The following is a 24,391-nucleotide window of genomic DNA, read 5'->3' on the forward strand; positions in this document are numbered from 1 at the left end:
GGGAAAAAGGCGTATCAGCATAAGGGATTTCCTACAAAATATAAATCTCCCTACTCTATCCGAAACACAGCAGCAAGAGCCAATTGCCCCTTTCACAATCAAGGAACTCCAGTCTACCCTATCGGACTGTCCTATGGGCAAGAGCCCAGGCCCAGATGGCCTCCCGGCATCCTACTATAAGGCTTTCCGGGACCTGTTGTGCCCTTATCTACTGAGGCTGTACAATGATATATTGGGTGGGTTGCCTTTCGCGAGACAGACGCTGGAAGCGCATATCTCCTTAATACATAAAGAGTGTAGAGATCCTGAACTATGCAGCAATTACAGACTGATTTCGTTATTAAATAATGACCTAAAAAGTTTTGCAAAAATGATAGCCACAACGGTTAGCTTGATCTTAGATACACTTATCTCCCCTGAGCAAGTGGGTTTTGTGAGGGGTAGAGAGGGGAGAGATAACTCCTTGAGGGTGCTATACCTGATGCAACAGGCGCATAACCAACATAGACCTCTAGTTTTAATGGGCACCGACGCAGAGAAGGCGTTCGATAGGGTGGACTGGATATTCATGCATGAGACTGACGAGATTTGGATTCCCTCCCACAATTATAGACGCCATCTTTCAAATGTACACATCACCTTCTGCAAAAGTGAGGGTAAATGGGGATTTCTCCCTGCCCTCGCCAGGGCTGCCCTCTCTCGCCAGCTCTGTTTGTCCTAACCATTGAGACGTTAATTCAGAGCATTAGACAGCACCCAGCTATAGGAGGTATTAAAATTTCGAACTCGTCCCATGTTGTAGCGGCGTTCGTAGACAACCTTCTCTTACTCTTATCAGACCCTGAGAAAGAAATACTGGCGGTGTTGGAAAGGTTTGAGGCATTCGGAGAGTTATCAAACTTTAAAATTAATCTAGAGAAATCTGAGGCGATGGGGATAAATATACAACACACAACTATTCAGAACCTGAAGACTACATTCCCAATAAAATGGAATTCTAAATACATTAAATACCTAGGCATTAAACTGAGCCCACACTGGAACTCCCTTTTCTCACTTAACTTCTTACCCCTTCTTGATAATACACTAGAAGCCATAAAGTCGTGGAAAGCACCCTACATATCCTGGATAGGGCGAAAAAATCTTATTAAAGGGTTCATCCTACCCAAGTATAGCTATATAACTAGAATGTTGCCCATTAAGGTCCCATACACGTTCAACCATAGGGTCCGATCTCTTTTTGGGAAATATATATGGGGCGGTTTAAATCCCAGAATAAGATATAACACAATTGCCCTACCTAAACCTAAAGGAGGCATGTGAATCCCTGACCCACAAAAATACCATTCTGCAGCAACTCTATCACTACTAATCGACTGGGTGAGAAATAGTAACAATAAACTATGGACAGGGATTGCAATCGAGTCACTAACGGTACCAATCTCCACTGTCCTTCACTCGTCTACGGATTTTGCAAAGAAAGTTCTCACCCCGAACGCAATAACAAAAATTTTTATCAGGACTTGTGTTAGAGTCTCCTCTTCACTAATGCCGCTCCCATCACCTTTTAATAAAAATAGGAGACCTACCTGGGCTTTATCTGGACCGCCCTTTGGACAAGAGCACAGGCTTGTTACATAAAATAAACGATAGTCTAGAAGCATTCATGGAGGATGGTGTAGTCCTCCCTCTGCAGGGGCTGCAAATTAGATTCCCACAATACCATATCAACTTCCTTCAGTATAATAGACTCAAAAACTCGATCAGATCTTATTTGCAACATGGACTCCCGCTCAGAGAGTTAACTGCTTTTGAAAAGTTGTTGACTCAGAGGAATAAACCAAGGGGGGTGTTGGGTAAGATTTACCAAATGCTCCTAGCTCACTCGACCTCTGTTAAACGAGTGTTCATATTGAAGTAGGAAAGAGACCTTGAGGTTACATTACAAGATTGGGAGGTCGATAAGATATATAAAAATTCTCATGGTCCATCAGGTTGTGTAAGGGTCCAAGAAAATTCATACAAGGTCCTTACTAGGTGGTACACCACCCCTGACTCAAGAAAGATGTGGCAGCCCCACGCATCCTCTAATTGTTGGAGATGTCTTGGCGAGAGAGGCTCCTTCTTGCACATATGGTGGCAATGCGACAAAATTCAACCGTTTTGGGAGGGGGTGCTTAAAGTCTCGATAAGACTTTGCCAGCTTCAAAACCCTCCATCCCTGAAAATGATCTTTCTGAACTGGTCAATTGACTTCGAACAAAACAAACACAAAAAGCTTCTCATGCATTTAATAGCAGCAGCTAAAATGCTCATCCCCTTATATTGGCTATCTCAGAACTGCCCTACTCTGTCAGAATGGTTGCACAAAGTAAATCAAATATACTATATAGAATAAATAGCTAGCACGACCTTTAGGCTAGGTAAATTTAGTTCGACCTTGGCGCCATGGATACTCTTCAGAGAAAACGACGAATACATAGAGCTGTTAAACGCTCAGTAAATATTTAAGTTTGCCCTAAATCTGAAGCTACGACGGCTGTTTAGCCAAACTATTAGGGCAGAATTACCGCTGAATGGACATCCCCCACTGATGGGAATATAGACCCTTTCCCCAGACATTTCCCCCTTTCCCTCTCTCCACCCTCTTCTTCTCTTTTATTTCTGTATTTTCTCTTCAGTTAAAAGTTTTGTAATTGGATGCGATTGATGTGCATAATTTACCGGCTGAGCTACGGCAAAGATTATATCTCTGGCTCATGATTATAAGCAGTTGATTATGACTAGATTTCGCCTGTCTTTCTATTTAGAATAATGCTACGAGTTACACTAAATGAGATGATATGATGTGTATAGAAGGACTGGTACGGTTATTCATGGAGCTATCGATGCTTTTTGTACTTAATCACATGTAAGGTTACAATGTATTTTTCTGGTTAAAATAATAAAAAGATGTTTAAAACAAAAACAATCAAAACTACAACTAGTTCCTGCAAAAACAAGCCCTCGTACTGCTATTTAGATTGAGAAATAAAAAAAAGTTATGATTCTTTGAAAAAGGAAAGTAAAAATCACCATGTCAGAAAGGGGTTAAATCTTAAGACCATGCTAAATGTTTGGCTTCTTGTTTCAGTTTCGCATATAGGAAATTAACACCTTTTTTTTTCCCTCTCAATGCACAGCAATATCTAATATTGGAGAAAGACAGTAAAACTTTGAAATCAAGCATCCACCACCGAATATCAGAAAAACAAAGGAAAAAATTAAGGTCCATTGCTAAGCCTGAACTTCACTCAATAATTCATGACAAAACCAACAAACAGAAGATCCTAGATCTCACCAACAAGATCACTGAGCTGCTGACCGGAGAGGTGAGCGCTGCTGGGAACACTGGGGCATTATAGAGTAATGCAAGTGATAATATGTCTGGGTGATGACTATATCATTGTGTGTCAGGTTCCTATAAGGTGTCAGGATGTTTCTGTCCATTTCTCCATGGAGGAGTGGGAGTATATAGAAGGACACAAGGATCTGTACAAGCAGCCCATGATGGAAAATCACCAACCCCCTATGTCACCAGATAAAAGCAAGTATTTAATTACAATGCAAATTATGATCTGTTGTATTTAAAGGGATTGTCTCAAGATTTAAATGTTTGGCAATTGCTTTGGAATAAACATTTATTAATGTTGGCAAACACATTGCTTTGTAAAAAATAAAGCAGTAATGAGTTTTCGCCTCCACTAGAGCACAATCCCCAGGCTTTGCAGCTCTTCTGTACTTCCTACTGTAGATATGGTGATACAGTGGCTCAGTGGTTAGCACTGCAGCCTTGCAGCGCTGGGGTCCTGGGTTAACTCCGTGTTTGCGAGGGTTTCCTCTGGGTACTCCGGTTTCCTCCCACATACCAAAGACCTAGTGATAGAGAATTTAGATTGTGAGCCCCATCAGGGACAGTGCTAATAATGTCTGTAAAGCGCTGTGAAATTAATGGCACTATATAAATGAGTAAATAAATATGACCTGTAGTAGTTTTAATTTTAACAGGTTGAGGAACAACCTCTTCCCTCTCATGCCCCCTCTCTATGTTCAGGCCTACACAGAAGCATTTGTATTTTGTACTAATATGTTCTTTTCCACTGAGCAGTAAGAAAGCGCCTAAACGTTTTGTCCAGCCTCAGTGCTCAGACTTTAAGTACGTGCAGATTCTACTGCTGCTGCATCGCCACTAATACATAGTAGTTAGTTATGGGTGAACCCCTGGATGTTCAGGTTTGGCAAGTTTGATCAAACAGTTAAAAAAAAAAAAAGTTTGGTTTGGATACCAGAACAGTACAGTTCATTTGAATGGGGAGCTCAAACATCCAGTGTTTGCCATGCTGTCATGTTCATGACAGCCTCTAGTTGGTTGTAAAATCATTAAATGACAGTGAGAGCCTGCTGCTGTGACCGGAGAAAAAAAGTTTACCTCCGGTCACTGGCGTCGGCTGATGGGACTACTACTCCCACAGCTCAAACCTGCTGCCGCAGCGAGAGCGGCCAGCAAGTGATGGAGCATTCATCAGCTGGCACCTGCACTCTGAATAAATAATTTAAAAAAACAAACAAACTGCTTGGTTCCATTTTTGATGATCAGCAGGCAAAACTGACAGCTACAGGCTGCAACTCACAGCTGTCAGCTTTAGCAAGGTTAGTTATCAAGAATAGAGGGATCCCCATGCCGTTTTTAAACTATTTAAATTTTAAAAGAACAACGTGGGGTCTCCCCCCACATTTTTGACAACCAGCCAAGCTAATGCAGACAGCTGGGGGCTGGTATTCTCAGGCTGCCCAACCCCATCAGCCTAAATACAGCAGCTTGTAGCCACCCAGAAAAGGTGCATCTATTAGTTGTGCCAATTCTGGCTTTTCCCACTTGCCCTGTGACATCAAAGCCCATGGCTTAGTAAAACGCCTGTATTGTAAATAAACACACAGCCAGAATAAAGTTCTTTATTTGAAATAAAAAAAAAATTGTTAGTAAAAATTAGAGTTGAGCGAATATGTTTAGTTCCCCGCTCATTCGGCAAGCTATAGCGCTTGCCGAATAAGCTACAGCGGGAACCCGGCTTCCTGGATCGCTCCGGCTGAACAGCTGATCGCCAACGCAGCTGCATGTGTCGCGTCTGTGTCACAGTCACAGCACATGCATGGAGATCCTGTGTGTTGAGTGTTTGAGTGAGATTCTTTTTATTTTTCTCCCCAGATTTTCCTAACTATGCTACAACTGGAAAACATCAAAGAACCAATGTGAAGGAGAAAGAGTTTTCATGCCCAGTATGCGGGAAGTCTTTTAAACAAAACTCCAAACTTTTAAGACACCAGATTATTCACACTGGGAGAAAACCGTACAGATGTCCTGAATGCCAGAAATCCTTCATTTCTAAGGCAGATTTAACTCGACATCAGAAGGTCCACACAGGAGAGAAACCATTCATTTGTCCTAAATGTGGTAAAAGTTTCAGCCATGAATGGAACCTCACTAAACACCAAGACACTCACATAAAAGAGAAATCCTTTAAATGTTCTCTGTGTACCAAATGTTTTCCTACTAACATTGCTCTTCAAAATCATCAGAAAATTCACAGTAAAGACTGTTTATTCTCTTGCAGTGAATGTGGCAAAACTTTCATGGATAAATCACATCTCATTCGTCACCACAAAGTTCACACCGGAGAAAGGCCATACCTGTGCGTTGAATGTGGGAAGTCTTTTTCTCTTAAACATCACCTTGGCAGACACCTTAAAATTCACAAGGGTGAAAAGCCATGTTCTTACTGGGAATATGGGAAAACATATGTTAGTAAATCATCCCTTGCTGTACATCAGAGCAGTCACATGGCTCAGAATTTACCTCAATGCTCTGAATGTGGAAAGATTTTTAAGAATCAAGCAAATCTTGTTGATCATCAAACAATCCACACTGGGGAAAAAGTGGCATTCTGTCATAAATGTGGGACAGCTTTTAGGACCAAATCAGAGCTTTCTGCGCACAAAAGACAGACAAAACTGTACTCTTGTTCCTGCGATATGTCATTAGTAAGCAAAGAAGAACTTGAGCATCATCATAAAAAAACCACAACGGATAAGCCTTATTTCTGCTTAGAGTGTAACAGGTCTTTCTTCACAGAAGAAAGGCTGGAGAAACATCAAAATGTGCACTCAGGAGATTGGCCTTATACTTGCTCAGAGTGTTATAAGACTTTTTGTACAAAGGGCGACCTAACAAAACATCATAAAGCTCACACACGGGTTCTATCATATGTCTGTATAGAATGTAGCAAGACCTTTAGTACCAAGCGTGAACTAACAAAACATCAAAGAGTTCACACAGATGAGGCCTTATAGCTGCTCAAAGTGTGACAAGTGCTTTCTTAGAAGAAGCGACCGCTCAAGATATCATGGAGTTCACACAGGAGACTGGCTTTATTCCTGATATGAGTGTAACAAGATTTTTTTGTTCCAGGAATGAACTCAAAAAATACATCACAGAGTTCACATAGGAGAGAGGCCATATAGCTGCCAAGATCAATTTGAAGAACCACTGCACAGTTCATATGAGAGAGGTCCTATAGCTGCAGTGTGAAAATTGCTTTGTTAAAGAAGCACTCCTATCAAAGTTTTATCCTCTTAATATATTGCAATCATCATATTGTATGGCAGTGTTCACTTACAATTGCTCATTTTGCCCTTCTACCAAGTTAATTATTCAGTTTTCCCTGCTCAATATAAAAACAGGAAGTTTCTTGTCCCTTCAAAAATCATCCCCCATCTTCAACTCCTACCCCAGCTGCTAAGGCCCTCTTCCTGCCATTTGACTTTTGCAGTAACTCATGAGCTTGATTGACCTCCTTTCTACATACAGCTCAAATAGATTCAGCTTGCCCATTTTTAATCACGTGATGTCATAGACCTAATAGAAAAGAGAAGAATTAGCTGGGTAGAAAGACAAGATGAGCAATTGTAAATACAGGGTGCCATATTATATGATTGCAATATATTAAAAGGATACAAAATTTGTTGGGAGTGCTTCTTTTACAATGGCGACTTCACAAGCATACTGATGAGTGTGAAAGATTCTTTCATTTGTAGGCAAAGCTGAATGACAAGAAACTTGATTATACAAAACCATTATAATGAAATGTATCAAATCCTACAAATGTAAAAAAAAGTTTTTTGTTTTTTTTTAATGAGTAATATATAGGTCCTATATGTAAGTGGCCTAATTTTATTCACAAATTGTATAAATCTAGTAAGATATAATGATAAACGTTACAAAAAATATATATCTTCACTGTGGTACAATAAAGATTTATGTTTTCATGGCTTTAGATATTTCATTCATGCAGAACATTACAAAGTGAAAGGTAGACAACATAGAAAACAAAAATGGCTTGCAGATCTGACAGATTTTCTGCACAAATTGAGCACTGAAATAAAGTACAGTACAATATATGGTAATGGAGTTTTCAAAACCCTAATCATGTGTGTCACGGGGTCCTTCTCCAGTATCTCACAATCAACAGAGCAAGAGAAGAGTGAACAATTCCAAGAGCTCTATTTAGGCAAAAATACGAAAGGTCCATATACAATCCACCACACAAAGTATAAGATAGTCCAGAAGCCGAATGCAGTTCAGTACAGGATAAAGCCCTGGGAAATGAGAGTCCAACAATCCAGCAGAGGATAACATAGTCCATATACTCTTCTTTCTCTCTGAAGTGCTGTGATCAAATCCTATTCCACACACGATCTTAGATTGTGTCTCACCACACTGATATTTTAAAAGTCCCCCTCCTCATTCACAGATCAGGGGTGCAGGCCACAGAGGCTCATTGTTTCAACAACCTAGGTCAATATGTCATTAGCATATCAGCAAACAATACAGTACTGTGGGGGCTAATATCAGATGGCAACAACAGTCATTCATCCATTAGCAAATGACAACTCATCCTACAAGAGAACACTATGAAAATAAGTAAAATATTAATACAAACAAAATGATAACCACATACCATATCCCACCATCACAATATGTTATGGATCTTTGCAAGATTTCACATTTGAACATGTGGTTAATATAATATTGCTTTACTGCAGGAAACATCTGTGCTGCCTTTACCTCTTAACGACCAATGACTGACATAGCACGTCATGAGCCGGTGTCAGTTCCCGCATCATGATGTGTTATAGCCATCGTGCATTTAAACCAGGGGTGGGGAACCTTTTTCCATCCGGGGGCCACTTGGAAATTTCTGCCATCATTCGAGGGCCACACAAAAATTATCACCTTGAAAATTACCCTGGTATATTTAGTCAAACAATTAATTATGGTAACTCACCCTTAATGTGATGGCTGGAGCTGCTTCTCCATCACTGGGGGCTATATATATCACAGGTGGTAGGATATACAGTACTCGGGGGGGGGGGGGGGGGGGATATACGCGCTTTCGGGGTAAATGCAGCACTGGGAGATATACACATCACTTGGGGGGCACATACAGCACTGGGGGGACAGGGATCGTCGGGGAGGCTCATAGATCACCGGGGGGGGACAGATCACAGAGGGGTGACACGAAGATCACAGGGGTGCATATAGCTGGGGGGCACATAGCTTTGGGTGACATCACAGGGGGCACATGGGAGCACAAACATCACAGGGGGTACATAGCAGGGGGGCACATAGATAACATGGGGCACAAAGCTGGGAGCCACAGATATCACTGGGGTGCACATAGCTGGGGGCACAGATCACGGGGGGGAATATAGCTAGGGGGCACAAATCACGGGGAAAAAAATCACGGGTGCACATAGCTGGGGGCACAGAGATCATGGGGGGGCATATAGCTGGAGGGCACAGATCACAGGGGGCATAGATATCACATGGGGAAACAGCTGGGGGGCACATTGATGGAGGGCACAGATCACGGGGCATGTAGCTGGGGTGGCACAGATTACAAGGGGGCACATAGCTGGAGGGCACAGATCACGGGGTATATATAAGTGGGGGCACAGATCACATGTGGAAACATAGCTGGGGGCACAAAGATCACGGGAGGCATATAGCTGGAGGGCACAGATCACTGGGCATAAATATCACATGGGGAAACAGATGGAGGGCACAGATCACAGGGGGGTGTATAGCTGGGGTGGCACAGATCACAGGGGGGCACATAGCTGGAGGGCACAGATCACGGGGTATATATATATAGGTGGGGGGCACGGATCACATGTGGAAACATAGATGGGGGCACATAGTTGAGCGGCACAGATTACTAGTAGAAAAGCACACAGCTGCCAGCACAGAGATCCCAGGGATGCACAGAGCTGCGGGCATGCACAGGGATCGCTGTGGACTCACTGGCAGCATCTCTTCCAGGATATGTGGACGGGAGAGCATTGGGCGCTAATCCCGCACACCCAGACGACGTCATCATTCATGTGCAGGGCAGGCAGCGTTTTGTAATGAACGCTACGTGCCATGCACTTGGGGGTTAAATGGCCGGCAGCTGACAGGATACAGCTGCTGCCCGAGCATTGGGGACTCCAGGGATCTGCCCGAGGGCCGCATGAAAAGCCACTGAGGGCCGGAGGTTCCCCACCCGATTTAAACGGTCACTGTGTGAAAGTACACAGTGACGGCTCCGTGCTGACAGCTGTCACTGACAGCTGTGCAGCACGGGCAGAGATGAAGGGACCCATTTCATCAGTCCCTGCTCTCTGATTGCTGCACTCGGTCAATCAGTCTGACCAATCACAACATGATTGTTCGGGAAGTGCTGACAACTGAGCTTCCGAGCTCCTGCGGTAACAGCCTGGGCCGGTGCCTGCACCCACCCTGGCTGATTAACCCTTCAGATGCACTGATCGTTAGCGATCACTGCATCTGTAAGGTTGTGAGAAGTAGTTGGCTCCCTCTCTCACCCCCATTGACACCCCGTGATGAAATCATGGGTAGCCAATGATTGTCATTGCACCCAGAGGTCAAACAATGTGCTCCTGATGTTCCAGGTACGGTGGCATGTTAGACATAGGCAAGGTGCAGCAGAAGAACTGCCTATGTAATAACAGGACTCTTGCATTGCGGTACATCTGTATTGCAATGCATGCGACCAGTGATCAGACTAATAAAAGTTATTGTCCCATAGAGGGAATAAGGAAAAAAAACGTAAAGATGATTGAAAAAAATTATTAAAAAAGACTAAAGAACAAAAAATATAACACCAATAAATAAACACATTATGTAAAAACAAAATAAAACAAAAAAAAAAAGTTTGCCGCATCCGGCATAACCCTATCTATAAAACAATCACTTTAATGCCTACAGTGAAAGCCATAAGAAAAAAAAACTGAAAGCATTGCAAAAAAAAACTATGGTTTTTCATCATACTGCTGGAAAAAAAAAGTGGAATAAAACACGATCAAAAAGACCAATGTAAATAATGGTGTTGCTAAAAACGTCATCTTGTCCCGCAAAATTCAAGCCGCTATACAACTGCATCAGTGGAAAAATAGTTATAGCTCTCAGACTAAAGCGATGCAAAGCCAATAATTTCTCAATAAGTTTTTATTGTGTATAAGCGACAAAACATAAATTATATAAATATGGTATTGCTGTAATTGTATTGATCCTAAGAATAAAGTTGTCTTATCACTTTTCCCACACAGTGAACAGCTATAAAAAAGCATTCGCAGAGTTGCTGGTTTTTGCTCATTCTGCCTCCCAAAAATAGGAATAGAAAGAGATCAAACAATGTTATGTACCCGAAAATAGTATCAATAAAAACGTCAACTTGTTCCGCAAACAACAAGTCCTCACATTACAGAAATATAGAAAAATTATAGCTCTCAAAATATAGCGATGCAAAAACTTCTTTTAGCATGTGATAGCAGCCAAATACAAAAACAATATAAATCTGGTAATCGCACCAACTCGAAGAATAAAGTGGTCTAATCACTTATACCGCATGAGGAACAGCATAAAAAATAAATAGAACAAATATTTCACCTGATGTTGATTTGTTCATTCTTCCTCCCAAAGATCGCAGTAAAGCTTGGCACACATTTATCTTGCACTGTACGCTGTTCACTTACACTGGGATTTCTGCGTAGATCTCTCTCAAATATGTGATTCAGACGGAAGCCCCTGCAGAAGATTCCCTATAATGAGGCAGATGGGGACTTTGTGGACGCCGTCTGGCCTATAATCTGGCGGTGGCAGTCTTTAGGCGTGCATAAAAGCAGGGTTGGCCGCAGTTTTGTGCACCTCTTAAAAGCCATATACCCCTGAACAGAAACTACACCGAGTGTGAAGTACCACTGCTATCTCATTAGAGAATGGATCCCTCGGGTGTTTCATCTGAATCACATATTTTGTAGATTTAGATGGAAACCCCGGTGTATGTGCTCAGCGTAGAGCAAACTATAAATGTGATCCAAAATGCCACCAATAAAAGCTTCTGCTCAACCCACAAAAAAAAAAATCATCAATCAGGTATGTCATCTGTTAACAGAAATGTAGGGGGTGTCCACATTACTGGTAGCACAAAGGCTCCACAAAAGTGACATGGCTCCCAACAAAAGAAATACAGCGATATCTGCGCCCCCAAATGCAAATGCTCCCCTCCTGAGCCTCACAGTGTGCCTAAACCACAATTAGCGTCCACATGTTTGGCATTACTGTAGCGAATAGAACCCACTTAATTTATGGGGTGTGTCTCCAGAAGCACAAGCTGGGTAAAATGTACGGGCACTACAATGGCCTATTTGCATTTTTACTTACCATAGAATCATAGAATGGTAGAGTTGGAAGACACTTCCTGGTCCAACCCCCTGCTCAAAGCAAGATTCACTTAATCATCCCAGACAGATGTCTGTCAAGCCTCTGTGTGAAGACTTCTATTGAAGAACTCCCCACCTCTCGTGGCAGCCTGTTCAACTCATTGATCACCATAACTGTCAAAATGTTTTTTCTAATCTGTGTCGCCTCCCATTCAGCTTCATCCCATTGCTTCTAGTTTTTCCTTGTGCAAATGAGAATAAAGATGATCCTTCTACAATGTGACAGCCCTTCAGATATTTGTAGACAGCTATTAAGTCTCCTCTCAGTCTTCTTTTTTGCAAGCTAAACATTCCCAAAGCCTGTAACCGTTCTCCATAGGACATGTTTTGCAGACCGGTCACCATTCTGGCCGCTCTTCTCTGAACTTGCTCCAGTTTGTTGATGTCTTTTTTAAAATGTGGTGCCCAAAATTGGACACAATATTCCAGATGAGGTCTGACCAAAGAGGAGTAGAGGGAAATAATGAATTCACGTGATGTAGACTGTATGCTTCTGTTAATATATCCCAGAATTGCATTTGCCTTTTTTGCTGCTGCATCACACTGTTGACTCGTTCAGTTTATGATCTATTAGTATACCCAACATCCATTGCTAGCAAAATCATCACCAAACATGTAGATGAATCCCCAGAGGTTTGTAATTTCCAAATTGGGGTCACTTTATGGGGGATTCTGCTTTTCTGGCACTTAGGGGCTCTGTATATAGTCCAGGAAATATTCTGTGAAAATGTGTTCTCCAAGAGTCAAATAGCACACCTTCCCTCCTGAGTCTTACTGTGTAGCCAAACAGTACTGTACAGACACACATGGGGTATTGCCACGTTCACAAGAAATTGTGTAACAAATTTTGTGGTTATTTTTACCAATTTAGCCTGGTGAAAATGTAAATCTGAGGCTAAAACATTATAGTCATAAAACTGTAATTTTGTTTTTCTTCACCACTCAATGGTATAAAATTTTGTGAAACACATGTGATGTCAATATGCTCACTGTACCCCTACATGATTTCATTAAGAGGTGTTGTTTGTCACTTATGGGGAGTACTGAAGTCCTGACACCTCAGAGGCTCTGCCAAAGTGACGTGGCACCCTCAAAGCTACTCCAGTCAAATCTGCACTCCGATATGGCACTCCTGTTTTGAGCTTTGCACTGTGCCTGAAAAGTAGTTTTTGACCACATATGGGACACTTCTGTACTCGGGAGATATTGTGTTTTTTCCTATTATCCCTTTTGAAAATTAAAAACTTGTGAGTAAAACATTTAAAAAAAATTTTTTTTCATTTTCACAGCCCCAGTATATACAATTTGTGACATAACTGATTGTTTAAAATGCTCACTACACCCCTAGAAGAATTCTTCAAGAGGGGTAGTTTCCAAAATTCAGTCACTTAGGATTTCTGCTGTTCTGAATCTTATCAGTTCTCCAGATGTGACATGTGTCCACAATCTATTCCAGGCAATTTTGCACTCCAAAAATCAAATGGTGCTCCTTCCCTTCCAAGCCCTGCCGTATGCTGGAGCAAGAGTTTCTGACCACATATGGGGTATCCATATATATACTCAGGAGAAATTGAACATCTCATTTTGTGGTTCGTTTTCTCCTGTTACCTTTGTGAAAATGAAAAATTTGAAGTCAAACAACATTTCTGGAGAATAAACATCATTTTTAATTTTCCCAGTCAAATGTTTTAAAATTCTGAGAAGCACTTGTGGGTTCAAGATGCTCAACACATGTCTAGATAAATTCCTTGTGGGTTGTAGTTTCCAAAATAGGGTCACTTGTTGAGGGTTTTCATTGTTTTAGCAAATCAGGGGCTCTGCAGTGTCAGCTATCTATTCCATATAATTTTGCACTCCAAAAGTCAAATGAAGCTTGTTCCCTTCTGAGCCAGGCCGTGCCCCCAAACAGTTTTCCATCATATATGGGGAATCTGTGTAATCAGGAGAAAATGCACAACAAACATAATGGTCCATTTTCTCCTGTTACCCTTGTGGAAATGAAAAATTTGCAACTACTGTAAAGCAACATTTTTATGGGAAAAATGTATTTTTATTTAGTCGCCATGACAGCACCACGAGAAAGGGGATCCGCCCTTTGGGGACAGGAAACCTACAGACATAAAAGGGCGGCACCTCTCTTCTGCATCAGTTGGTTTCCTGTCCGTGACAGGGGGACCCCTTTCAGACATACCTTATGAAGAGGTGAAGACAGAAGACGTGCCCAGGCTCGGCAGGCCAGTCCAGGTAGCGGGGGTTCCCTGACTCGGCCTGTGTGGGGTGCTGGAAGCGCTGCACTGCAAGGGAACCTCTTGTGGAGGCGACAGCAGGAGGAAGCAGCCTTCAGAGGGATTGCTGTCTTCTGGTGTTCCGTCGCCGCGGGTGCTGGTAAGTATGTATAGTAGAAGAAAAAAAAAAGGCACAAATCATGGTGCACTCAACTGGTTTTATATATAAATGTGAAAAAGACTATTGATAACAAAGAAGTGCACATACACAGTTAAAAACACTGCAATAAGAAACAAAGAGGCTGCAGGGATTCAAATAACATGTAAAGCTCCTTGCAATGAAAAATGGTGCCTAGCAATAATTGCTGACCAGGTGGAAGACAAATATTTATTAATATGACATAGGTTAAATACACGTAGCAACAAATGAATCATGCAGAAGAACTAACAGACATAATGAAAAAAATCCCACTTGTACAAATACCAGCATGATAAATGTTAATAAGAAACAAGTACTGAGAATCCCTGCTTGCCCAGCAGCCATATGGAAGCCCCCAATATCACCCAAGAATATTAAGTGAAGACATGCATTTGGGTACAGTAATGTATACTCACCGGGTGCTTACTCCAATGCCGCATGGACCATCCCTACGCGTATCGCTACTTGTAGCTTCGTCAGGGGAGGATGGTTTAAAATGTCACAAGTCAGGTATGAATAAAGGTAAGTGCACTTACTGTTGTTACCAGGATAGCCAACACCTGAGTTGGAAAGCCAGAAACAACATTACTGCGCCCTGCTAGGCTAAATTTGCTGTCTATGAGCCATTTTACCAGTGTGAAATTAGGTTCTGGCACGCATTTGCAGGGTACGTATCCCTGCGGGGAATGTAGCATATGTGAATTTGTGCAGCGAGGACCATCTTTTTTTCAACCCAGTTGACTCCTTGATGCTTACTCTTAGGGATTACATCAACTGTTTAGTCTAGCCACCTTATTTATGCTCTTGTGTGCTCCTGCCCCAAAATTTATGTTGGACAGACTTCACAACAGTTGCGCAGGCGCACACAACAGCACATTTCTACCATCAATTTGGCTAGACAAGACTTGACTAAAGGCAAAACTTTGTCTACGATAGCTGCACACTTTTTGCATGTACAGTCAGGCAGTCAGTGGGGTTTACATGTAATTGGTCTGCAAAAGTTATCCAAAAACATACGCAAACATGATAGACAGGGGGAATTACTTAGATTGGAGGCGAGATGGATCTACAAGCTCAACTCGGTGGCTCCTCACGGCATTAATGAGGATTAGTGTTGAGCATTCCGATACCGCAAGTATCGGGTATCGGCCGATATTAGCGGTATCGGAATTCCGATACTTAGTTCCGATACTTTTTTCATATCGGATTCCGGAATCGGAATCGGAATAGGAAGTTCCCATCATGCTATGAGCCTGCTTGCTTTGATTAAGCCAATGGGAATCCTCCGAAGTGTGGGCACATCCTGTTAGGCATGTAGGCATGTTAACTATTGGCATGGCTGTGATTGGCTGCCGAAATGATGTCATGATGCACTATAAAAGCCACCGCAGCCGCCATTTCTGGTCACTCTGCTGTGAATTCAGTTAGGGACAGGCTGCTGTAGAAGACTGTGAGGGACAGTTAGAAATAGCGATTCCACCAAACATCTAGTGCTTTACCCAGGCTACATAAACCACCACTGTAGCCTTCTTTGCCCTAGCAGCAGTGTTCACAGCTGTCTGCAAGGGCTGTGTGAGTGCAGCTCACGCTGTGGAGTGGGTCCTGCAGCCACGTCAGGCTGTAGGCCACCCAGTGTGATCACTGCTGCCTCATACATCTTTTATTTTTTGAGCTGCATTTTTTACATAATTTCAATCTAGTGTGCTTCCATCCGTATCCATATACGTTGGTTGCAAACACTAGTAGTAGACAGCGGAGCCTTTCTGCAGCCTTTCAGTGCTAGTGTCCACTTTGCTGCACTGTTCACGGCTGTCTGAGAGGTCTCTGACTGTGTGTGAGTGCAGCTCACGCTGAGTAGTGTGTCCTGCAGCTACGTCTGGCTGTAGGACGCTCAGCGTGCGTCAGTGCCTCACACATATTTTTATTTGAGTGCAGCTCATTTTTTCTTCTATTAGTGTGCATCCATCCGTCTCCATCTACGGTGGTTGCAAACACTATAAAGGAGTACACAGCGGAGCCTTTCTGCAGCCTGTCAGTGCCAGTGCCCACTTAGCTGCACTGTTGACGGCTGTCTGAGAGGCCTCTGACTCTGTGTGAGTGCAGCTCACGCTGAGTAGAGTGTCCTGCAGCTACGTCTGGTTGTAGGACGCTCAACGTGCGTCACTGCCTCACACATATTTGTCTTTGAGTGCAGCTCATTTTTTCTTCTCCTATTAGTGTGCATCCATCCGTATCCATCAACATTGGTTGGTTGCAAACACTATATAGGAGTAGATAGAGGAGCCTTTTTTTCTGGCTTGTGCCCTGCCGGCGCAGCCAGATTAGTATTACCCAATTTTTTTGGAGCCTCATCTTTTGCATTGTAGGTTACCTGCCTGCATTGTAATAGCTCCAAAAAGTTGGTGATACTATCAGTTTCAATTCTTTGTTCACATACTTTGAGTTTGTTTCCAACAAAGAAACCACAAAAAAAGTTCACCAAACACTACATTTTGAACTTGTGTAGGCCACATCAGCTCCTATTAAAGTCTAGTCCACACACACACACACTTCATAAAATTAGTGTTTCTTGTACCTGTAACCAGCTGTTCAGGAATAAGCACACTAAGACCCCCCTTTGTACTTTTTTGCCTATCTTAAGCAGTCTTGCAAGATGAAGAAGGCAGGGAGTAAGGCGCGTGGGCGTGGGCGTGGAGTTTCAGCAGGGAGAGGACGTGGGGATTCTGCAGGGAGAGGACGTGGGGATTCTACAGGTAGAGGACGTGGGGATTCTGGGCCTGCTGCGGGCACCAGTGGATCAGCATCCCCCAGTTTTAGCAGGCAACAGTCCTTTATGCGCAGCTTTGTAGGACCTCAACGTACCCCACTGCTGCGGGAGGAACAAATTGAAGCCGTTGTCGGATGGATGGCAGCTAACGCATCGACTTCAATTACTTCCGCATCCTCTCAGGGTCAGAGCACCGAAGAGCAACCATCTGTCTCTTCACCACCTGCCAAAGTGCCCAGGCAGTCAGAGAGACATGGACAGGAGCCATCACAGTCTCTACTTCTGTTCTCGGAATCTGTTGGCTTGGAAAGAGGGGGCCAGCCAAGCAGCATTCCTGAATGTGAAGAAGAGGGAGTATGCAGTGATGCGCAACTTCTTTGTCCCTCTGAATCTGAAGAGGCGAGTGGGCCAGTGCCTATGGTCAGCACGCCTCAGTACGCATCAGATGATGACGAGACTCAGTTGCCACTTTCTGGTGCGTACGGTGCTGGCGAGACAACCCCGGAGAAGCAGCTGTTTGAAGAGGGGAGGGAAGATGATGAGGTCCTTGACCCATCATGGCGTGAGCAACAGGAAGGTGGTGGGAGCAGCTCGGAGGAAGAGATTCCCCTACCGGCCAAAACAGGAGGCAGAGGGAGGGGGAAGACTTGGTTGCCTGTACCCTCCACTTCGGCACCCGTTAGGAGCATTCCTCCTTCCAAAGGCAAACCGGGCGCTCACAAGAGTTGCAGTGCGTGGTCCTTTTTTGACACAGTTGCAGATGACATTTGCTTTGTCAAATGCAAGCTGTGTCATCAGAGAGTCAAAAGAGGGAGAAATGTCAGCAACCTCAATACCACAAATATGTGGAAACATGTGCGCACCAAGCACGAGTTGGAGTTGCAGAGACACCCTGAAGACGTAGGCCAACGTACAGCACCACCTACCACCTCTTCAGTTCGTGTTGGGCCCTCTTCCTCCAGCTCACACACTGCTGGTTCGGCTTCCTCACAGGATCGCCAAGGAAGAACCTCTGCCACTGTTGTCCGGAGACCCTGTCAGATTACACCCATAGCAGCACGTTCCCATCCATCACAGCCATCGGTAGCACAGGCATGGGATAAAAGGCGCCCTTACTCGGCAAACCATCCCCGAGCACAGTCTCTGAATGCTGGCATTGCCAAACTTCTGGCAGTTGAAATGCTGTCATTCAGGCTGGTGGACACTGACACCTTCCGGGACTTAATGGCATTGGCAGTCCCCCAATACAACGTGCCCAGCCGCTTTTATTTCAGCAGGCGAGCCGTCCCTGCCCTGCAGAAACATGTTGAGGGCAAAATAAAACATGCGCTACTAAACGCCGTTAGTAGCAAGGTCCACCTGACCACCGATGCGTGGACCAGTAACCATGGACAGGGATGATACCTTTCCCTCACTGCCCACTGGGTCAATGTTGTGGAGCCGGGTACGGATCTGGAGAGTGGCGCTGTACGTGTTCTTCCAACGCCACGGATTGCAGGACTCCAGTCTGTACACATAGACTCCTCCTCCTACTCAAGTTCCTCAGAAACAGCAGAGCAGGAGCCTGTTACGACCGATATGAGCACAGCCGTGGCCAAACGTCAACAGGCTGTACTCAAATTAATTTCTTTGGGGAATCGAAGCCACACAGCGCAGGAGCTCTGGAATGCTATCAAGCTGGAGAGCGATGTGTGGTTTGGGCCAGCGAATCTCCAGCCGGGCTTGGTAGTGTGTGACAATGGCCGAAATCTGGTGGCAGCTCTTGGCCTAGGCAACCTCACACACATCCCATGTCTGGCACATGTTCTTAACTTGGTCGTGCAGAGCTTTCTGAGGGACTATCCGGATCTTGCTGCACTGTTGCACAAGGTCCGCATAGAGTGCGCTCACTTGCGACGTTCCAGCACGGCAAGATCGCGCCTCGCTGCTCTGCAGCGACGATTTGGCCTTCCGGAACATCGCATCATATGTGACCTACCCACCCGGTGGAATTCAACGTTACATATGTTGGAGCGGTTGTGTGAGCAGCAGGCAGCAGTCATGGAGTACCAGCTGCATCAGGCGCAAACAAGTCGCACTGTGCGCCGTTCACACTTCAGCACCATTGAGTGGGCCTCTATGAAGGACATCTGCCTCGTTTTGCGTGCCTTCGATGAATCCACGCGGATGGCGAGTGCAGATGATGCACTAGTCAGCATGACTGTCCCCCTTATCTGCCTGCTTCAACAAACACTGCAAGCACTAAGGGATGAGGTTTCAGAAGAGGTGGAGGATGAGGAGTCCCAAATGCCATCTGCTTCTGGACAGTCTGCGCTACGTGTTTCCTCACAAAGGCCTAGGCAGGGGACACTTTGTGAGGAGGATGAGGAGGAGTCGATGGAGGAGGAAGACATCTCTCCAGAGGAGGGAGGTACACAAACCTCTACTCAGTATGTACAGCGAGGGTGGGGTGATGCAGAGCAGGCCGAGGTCACGCCTCAAACAGGGGACAGCGGTTCTTTGGCAGTTGGGAGTCTGCAGCACATGGTTGATTTCATGCTGCAGTGCCTGAGAAACGACCGCCGCATCGCCCACATTCTCGTCTCGGCTGATTATTGGGTGTACACCCTCCTAGATCCTCGCTACCGGGACAGCGTACAAAGGCTCATACCAACGTTGAACCGGGAGCGTAAAATGCGGGAGTACGAAGAGTCACTGGTGCAGTCCATAATGTTTTCCATTCCACCCGACAGCATTGTTGCTAGTGCTTTACAAAGCAGCTCTGTGCGTCGAGGCAGTGGAGGAAACTCTGCACAAAGAGGGAGCAGAGGCAGCGCCGCAGCACAAGGCAAGACCACTATGGCCCAAATGTGGCAAAGTTTTGTGTGTCCACCACAATTGTCTACACCATCAGCGACGCCTCGAGTCAGCAGGAGGCAACGCTTCCGTCAGATGGTGTCAGACTACATGTCTTGCCCTGTCGCTGTACTCCCAGATGGCTCTTCCCCCTTCAAGTTTTGGGTCTCTAAGCTGGATACATGGCCAGAGCTTAGCCAGTATGCATTGGAGGTGCTGGCTTGCCCTGCTGCCAGTGTATTATCGGAACGTGTCTTTAGTGCCGCAGGTGGTGTACTAACAGACCGTCGCACGCGACTATCTTCCGATAATGTTGACCGGCTGACTTTTCTGAAAATGAACAAGGCCTGGATCTCCAAAGACTTTGCCATTCCTCTTACAGACTAAATTAGTGGTTGGCAACTGTATCCAGGTCTGCTGGTGTGTTCATTTTTCTACCACCTGAACTATAATCCCTTTGCTTCAACACAGCCAGTTGTCGCTCAGATGTGTCGTCTGCACAGAGAAACACACTAGCTCCTGTGTTAGTGGGGTTCAGTAATGCCAGCTGATCCCCTGCTGTGTGGACGGCAAAGTCACCAGCTCCATCAACATTCAAACCACTACTGATTTTTAACCGTGCCCAACTTAGGTCTCTGGCTCCACTGTCTCTACTATTTCCCCTGACCTCCAACCCCGCCATCTACATCTCTGAAGTGGCGTCAGCACAATCTACACTTGTTCCTGTGTTCCTGTGGCTCAGTCCCATCAGTTTATCCCCTGATGTGTGTCCGGCAAGGTCTCCTGCTCTGTCCACATTCCCATAACCAGTAGTGGGAATGAGGACAGAGCTGGCAAACTTGCCGGACAAACATCAGGGGATCAACTGACGGGACTGAGCACCAGTAACACAGGAACAAGTGTAGATTGTGCTGACGCCACTTCAGAGATGTAGCTGGCGGGGTTGGAGGCCAGGGTAAATAGTAGAGACAGTGGAGCCAGAGGCCTAAGTGGAGCATGGTTAGAATCAGTAGTAGTCCACAACCTCCATAAAAACCGCTGCCCATTGGCCTCTGCATGCGGCATGCGTAATCCTGGGCTCCAACAGCTTCAGTTGGTGTTCAGAAGTGTCGTCTCCACAGAGCCAAACACATTCGTTAGAGTGTTAGTGGGGTTCAGCACTGCCAGCTGTTCCCCTGCTGTGGAGATGGCAAGTCTCCTGCTGCCTTCACCTGCCAAAATCCAGTAGGCCCCAGCCTGCTCCTCGCCTAATCCTGGGCTCCAACAGCGTCAGTTGGTGTTCAGAAGTGTCGTCTCCACAGAGCCAAACACCTTCGTTAGAGTGTTAGTGGGGTTCAGCACTGCCAGCTGTTCCCCTGCTGTGGAGATGGCAAGTCTCCTGCTGCCTTCACCTGCCAAAATCCAGTAGGCCACAGCCTGCTCCTCGCCTAATCCTGGGCTCCAACAGCGTCATTTGGTGTTCAGAAGTGTCGTCTCCACAGAGCCAAACACCTTCGTTAGAGTGTTAGTGGGGTTCAGCACTGCCAGCTGTTCCCCTGCTGTGGAGATGGCAAGTCTCCTGCTGCCTTCACCTGCCAAAATCCAGTAGGCCCCAGCCTGCTCCTCGCCTAATCCTGGGCTCCAACAGCGTCAGTTGGTGTTCAGAAGTGTCGTCTCCACAGAGCCAAACACCTTCGTTAGAGTGTTAGTGGGGTTCAGCACTGCCAGCTGTTCCCCTGCTGTGGAGATGGCAAGTCTCCTGCTGCCTTCACCTGCCAAAATCCAGTAGGCCACAGCCTGCTCCTCGCCTAATCCTGGGCTCCAACAGCGTCAGTTGGTGTTCAGAAGTGTCGTCTCCACAGAGCCAAACACCTTCGTTAGAGTGTTAGTGGGGTTCAGCACTGCCAGCTGTTCCCCTGCTGTGGAGATGGCAAGTCTCCTGCTGCCTTCACCTGCCAAAATCCAGTAGGCCACAGCCTGCTCCTCGCCTAATCCTGGGCTCCAACAGCGTCATTTGGTGTTCAGAAGTGTCGTCTCCACAGAGCCAAACACCTTCGTTAGAGTGTTAGTGGGGTTCAGCACTGCCAGCTGTTCCCCTGCTGTGGAGATGGCAAGTCTCCTGCTGCCTTCACCTGCCAAAATCCAGTAGGCCACAGCCTGCTCCTCGCCTAATCCTGGGCTCCAACAGCGTCAGTTGGTGTTCAGAAGTGTCGTCTCCACAGAGCCAAACACCTTCGTTAGAGTGTTAGTGGGGTTCAGCACTGCCAGCTGTTCCCCTGCTGTGGAGATGGCAAGTCTCCTGCTGCCTTCACCTGCCAAAATCCAGTAGGCCCCAGCCTGCTCCTCGCCTAATCCTGGGCTCCAACAGCGTCAGTTGGTGTTCAGAAGTGTCGTCTCCACAGAGCCAAACACCTTCGTTAGAGTGTTAGTGGGGTTCAGCACTGCCAGCTGTTCCCCTGCTGTGGAGATGGCAAGTCTCCTGCTGCCTTCACCTGCCAAAATCCAGTAGGCCACAGCCTGCTCCTCGCCTAATCCTGGGCTCCAACAGCGTCATTTGGTGTTCAGAAGTGTCGTCTCCACAGAGCCAAACACCTTCGTTAGAGTGTTAGTGGGGTTCAGCACTGCCAGCTGTTCCCCTGCTGTGGAGATGGCAAGTCTCCTGCTGCCTTCACCTGCCAAAATCCAGTAGGCCCCAGCCTGCTACTCGCCTAATCCTGGGCTCCAACAGCGTCAGTTGGTGTTCAGAAGTGTCGTCTCCACATAGCCAAACACCTTCGTTAGAGTGTTAGTGGGGTTCAGCACTGCCAGCTGTTCCCCTGCTGTGGAGATGGCAAGTCTCCTGCTGCCTTCACCTGCCAAAATCCAGTAGGCCACAGCCTGCTCCTCGCCTAATCCTGGGCTCCAACAGCGTCAGTTGGTGTTCAGAAGTGTCGTCTCCACAGAGCCAAACACCTTCGTTAGAGTGTTAGTGGGGTTCAGCACTGCCAGCTGTTCCCCTGCTGTGGAGATGGCAAGTCTCCTGCTGCCTTCACCTGCCAAAATCCAGTAGGCCAAAGCCTGCTCCTCGCCTAATCCTGGGCTCCAACAGCGTCAGTTGGTGTTCAGAAGTGTCGTCTCCACAGAGCCAAACACCTTCGTTAGAGTGTTAGTGGGGTTCAGCACTGCCAGCTGATCCCCTGCTGTGGAGATGGCAGTCTCTCCTGCTGTCTCCGCATTACAAAGACAGTAGGCCTCTGCCTACACCCTCCTATTTCCTGGGCTTCAACACAGCCAGTTGTAGTTCGGAAGTGCCGTCCACACGGAAAGAGATACTTGCTCCCGTGTCTCAGTGGGGTTCAGTAACGTCAGCTGATCCCCTGCTGTGTGGATGGCAGTCTCTCCTGCTGTCACCTCATTCAAAATACAGTAGGCCTCTGCCTACACCCTCCTATTTCCTGGGCTTCAACACAGCCAGTTGTAGTTCGGAAGTGCCGTCCACACGGAAAGAGATACTTGCTCCCGTGTCTCAGTGGGGTTCAGTAACGTCAGCTGATCCCCTGCTGTGTGGATGGCAGTCTCTCCTGCTGTAAACTCATTCAAAATACAGTAGGCCTCTGCCTACACCCTACTATTTCCTGGGCTTCAACACAGCCAGTTGTAGTTCGGAAGTGCCGTCCACACGGAAAGAGATACTTGCTCCCGTGTCTCAGTGGGGTTCAGTAACGTCAGCTGATCCCCTGCTGTGTGGATGGCAGTCTCTCCTGCTGTAAACTCATTCAAAATACAGTAGGCCTCTGCCTACACCCTCCTATTTCCTGGGCTTCAACACAGCCAGTTGTAGTTCGGAAGTGCCGTCCACACGGAAAGAGATACTTGCTCCCGTGTCTCAGTGGGGTTCAGTAACGTCAGCTGATCCCCTGCTGTGTGGATGGCAGTCTCTCCTGCTGTAAACTCATTCAAAATACAGTAGGCCTCTGCCTACACCCTACTATTTCCTGGGCTTCAACACAGCCAGTTGTAGTTCGGAAGTGCCGTCCACACGGAAAGAGATACTTGCTCCCGTGTCTCAGTGGGGTTCAGTAATGTCAGCTGATCCCCTGCTGTGTGGATGGCAGTCTCTCCTGCTGTCACCTCATTCAAAATACAGTAGGCCTCTGCCTACACCCTCCTATTTCCTGGGCTTCAACACAGCCAGTTGTAGTTCGGAAGTGCCGTCCACACGGAAAGAGATACTTGCTCCCGTGTCTCAGTGGGGTTCAGTAACGTCAGCTGATCCCCTGCTGTGTGGATGGCAGTCTCTCCTGCTGTAAACTCATTCAAAATACAGTAGGCCTCTGCCTACACCCTACTATTTCCTGGGCTTCAACACAGCCAGTTGTAGTTCGGAAGTGCCGTCCACACGGAAAGAGATACTTGCTCCCGTGTCTCAGTGGGGTTCAGTAACGTCAGCTGATCCCCTGCTGTGTGGATGGCAGTCTCTCCTGCTGTAAACTCATTCAAAATACAGTAGGCCTCTGCCTACACCCT

The 24,391-nt window shown here is 46.0% G+C and overlaps 1 protein-coding gene across 6 annotated transcripts in view; it reads left to right on the plus strand.

Moving 5' to 3' along the window:
• Window positions 1-7,365, plus strand: part of LOC141100116 (uncharacterized) — a 51,466-nt gene extending 44,101 nt beyond the window's left edge. For all 6 annotated transcript variants that reach the window (XM_073588355.1, XM_073588356.1, XM_073588358.1 and 3 more), the window contains 3 exons: window positions 3,183-3,371; window positions 3,457-3,586; window positions 5,246-7,365. In XM_073588355.1, the coding sequence (XP_073444456.1) occupies window positions 3,183-3,371; window positions 3,457-3,586; window positions 5,246-6,387 (1,461 nt within the window). In that variant the 3' untranslated portion in view covers window positions 6,388-7,365. The remainder of the gene's footprint in view (window positions 1-3,182; window positions 3,372-3,456; window positions 3,587-5,245) is intronic.
• The last annotated feature ends 17,026 nt before the right edge of the window (window positions 7,366-24,391 follow it).

This window comes from Dendrobates tinctorius, unplaced genomic scaffold (genome assembly GCF_039654945.1).
Source record: "Dendrobates tinctorius isolate UK_male_01 unplaced genomic scaffold, ASM3965494v1 ptg000103l, whole genome shotgun sequence".
NCBI classification, from domain to species: domain Eukaryota; kingdom Metazoa; phylum Chordata; class Amphibia; order Anura; family Dendrobatidae; genus Dendrobates; species Dendrobates tinctorius.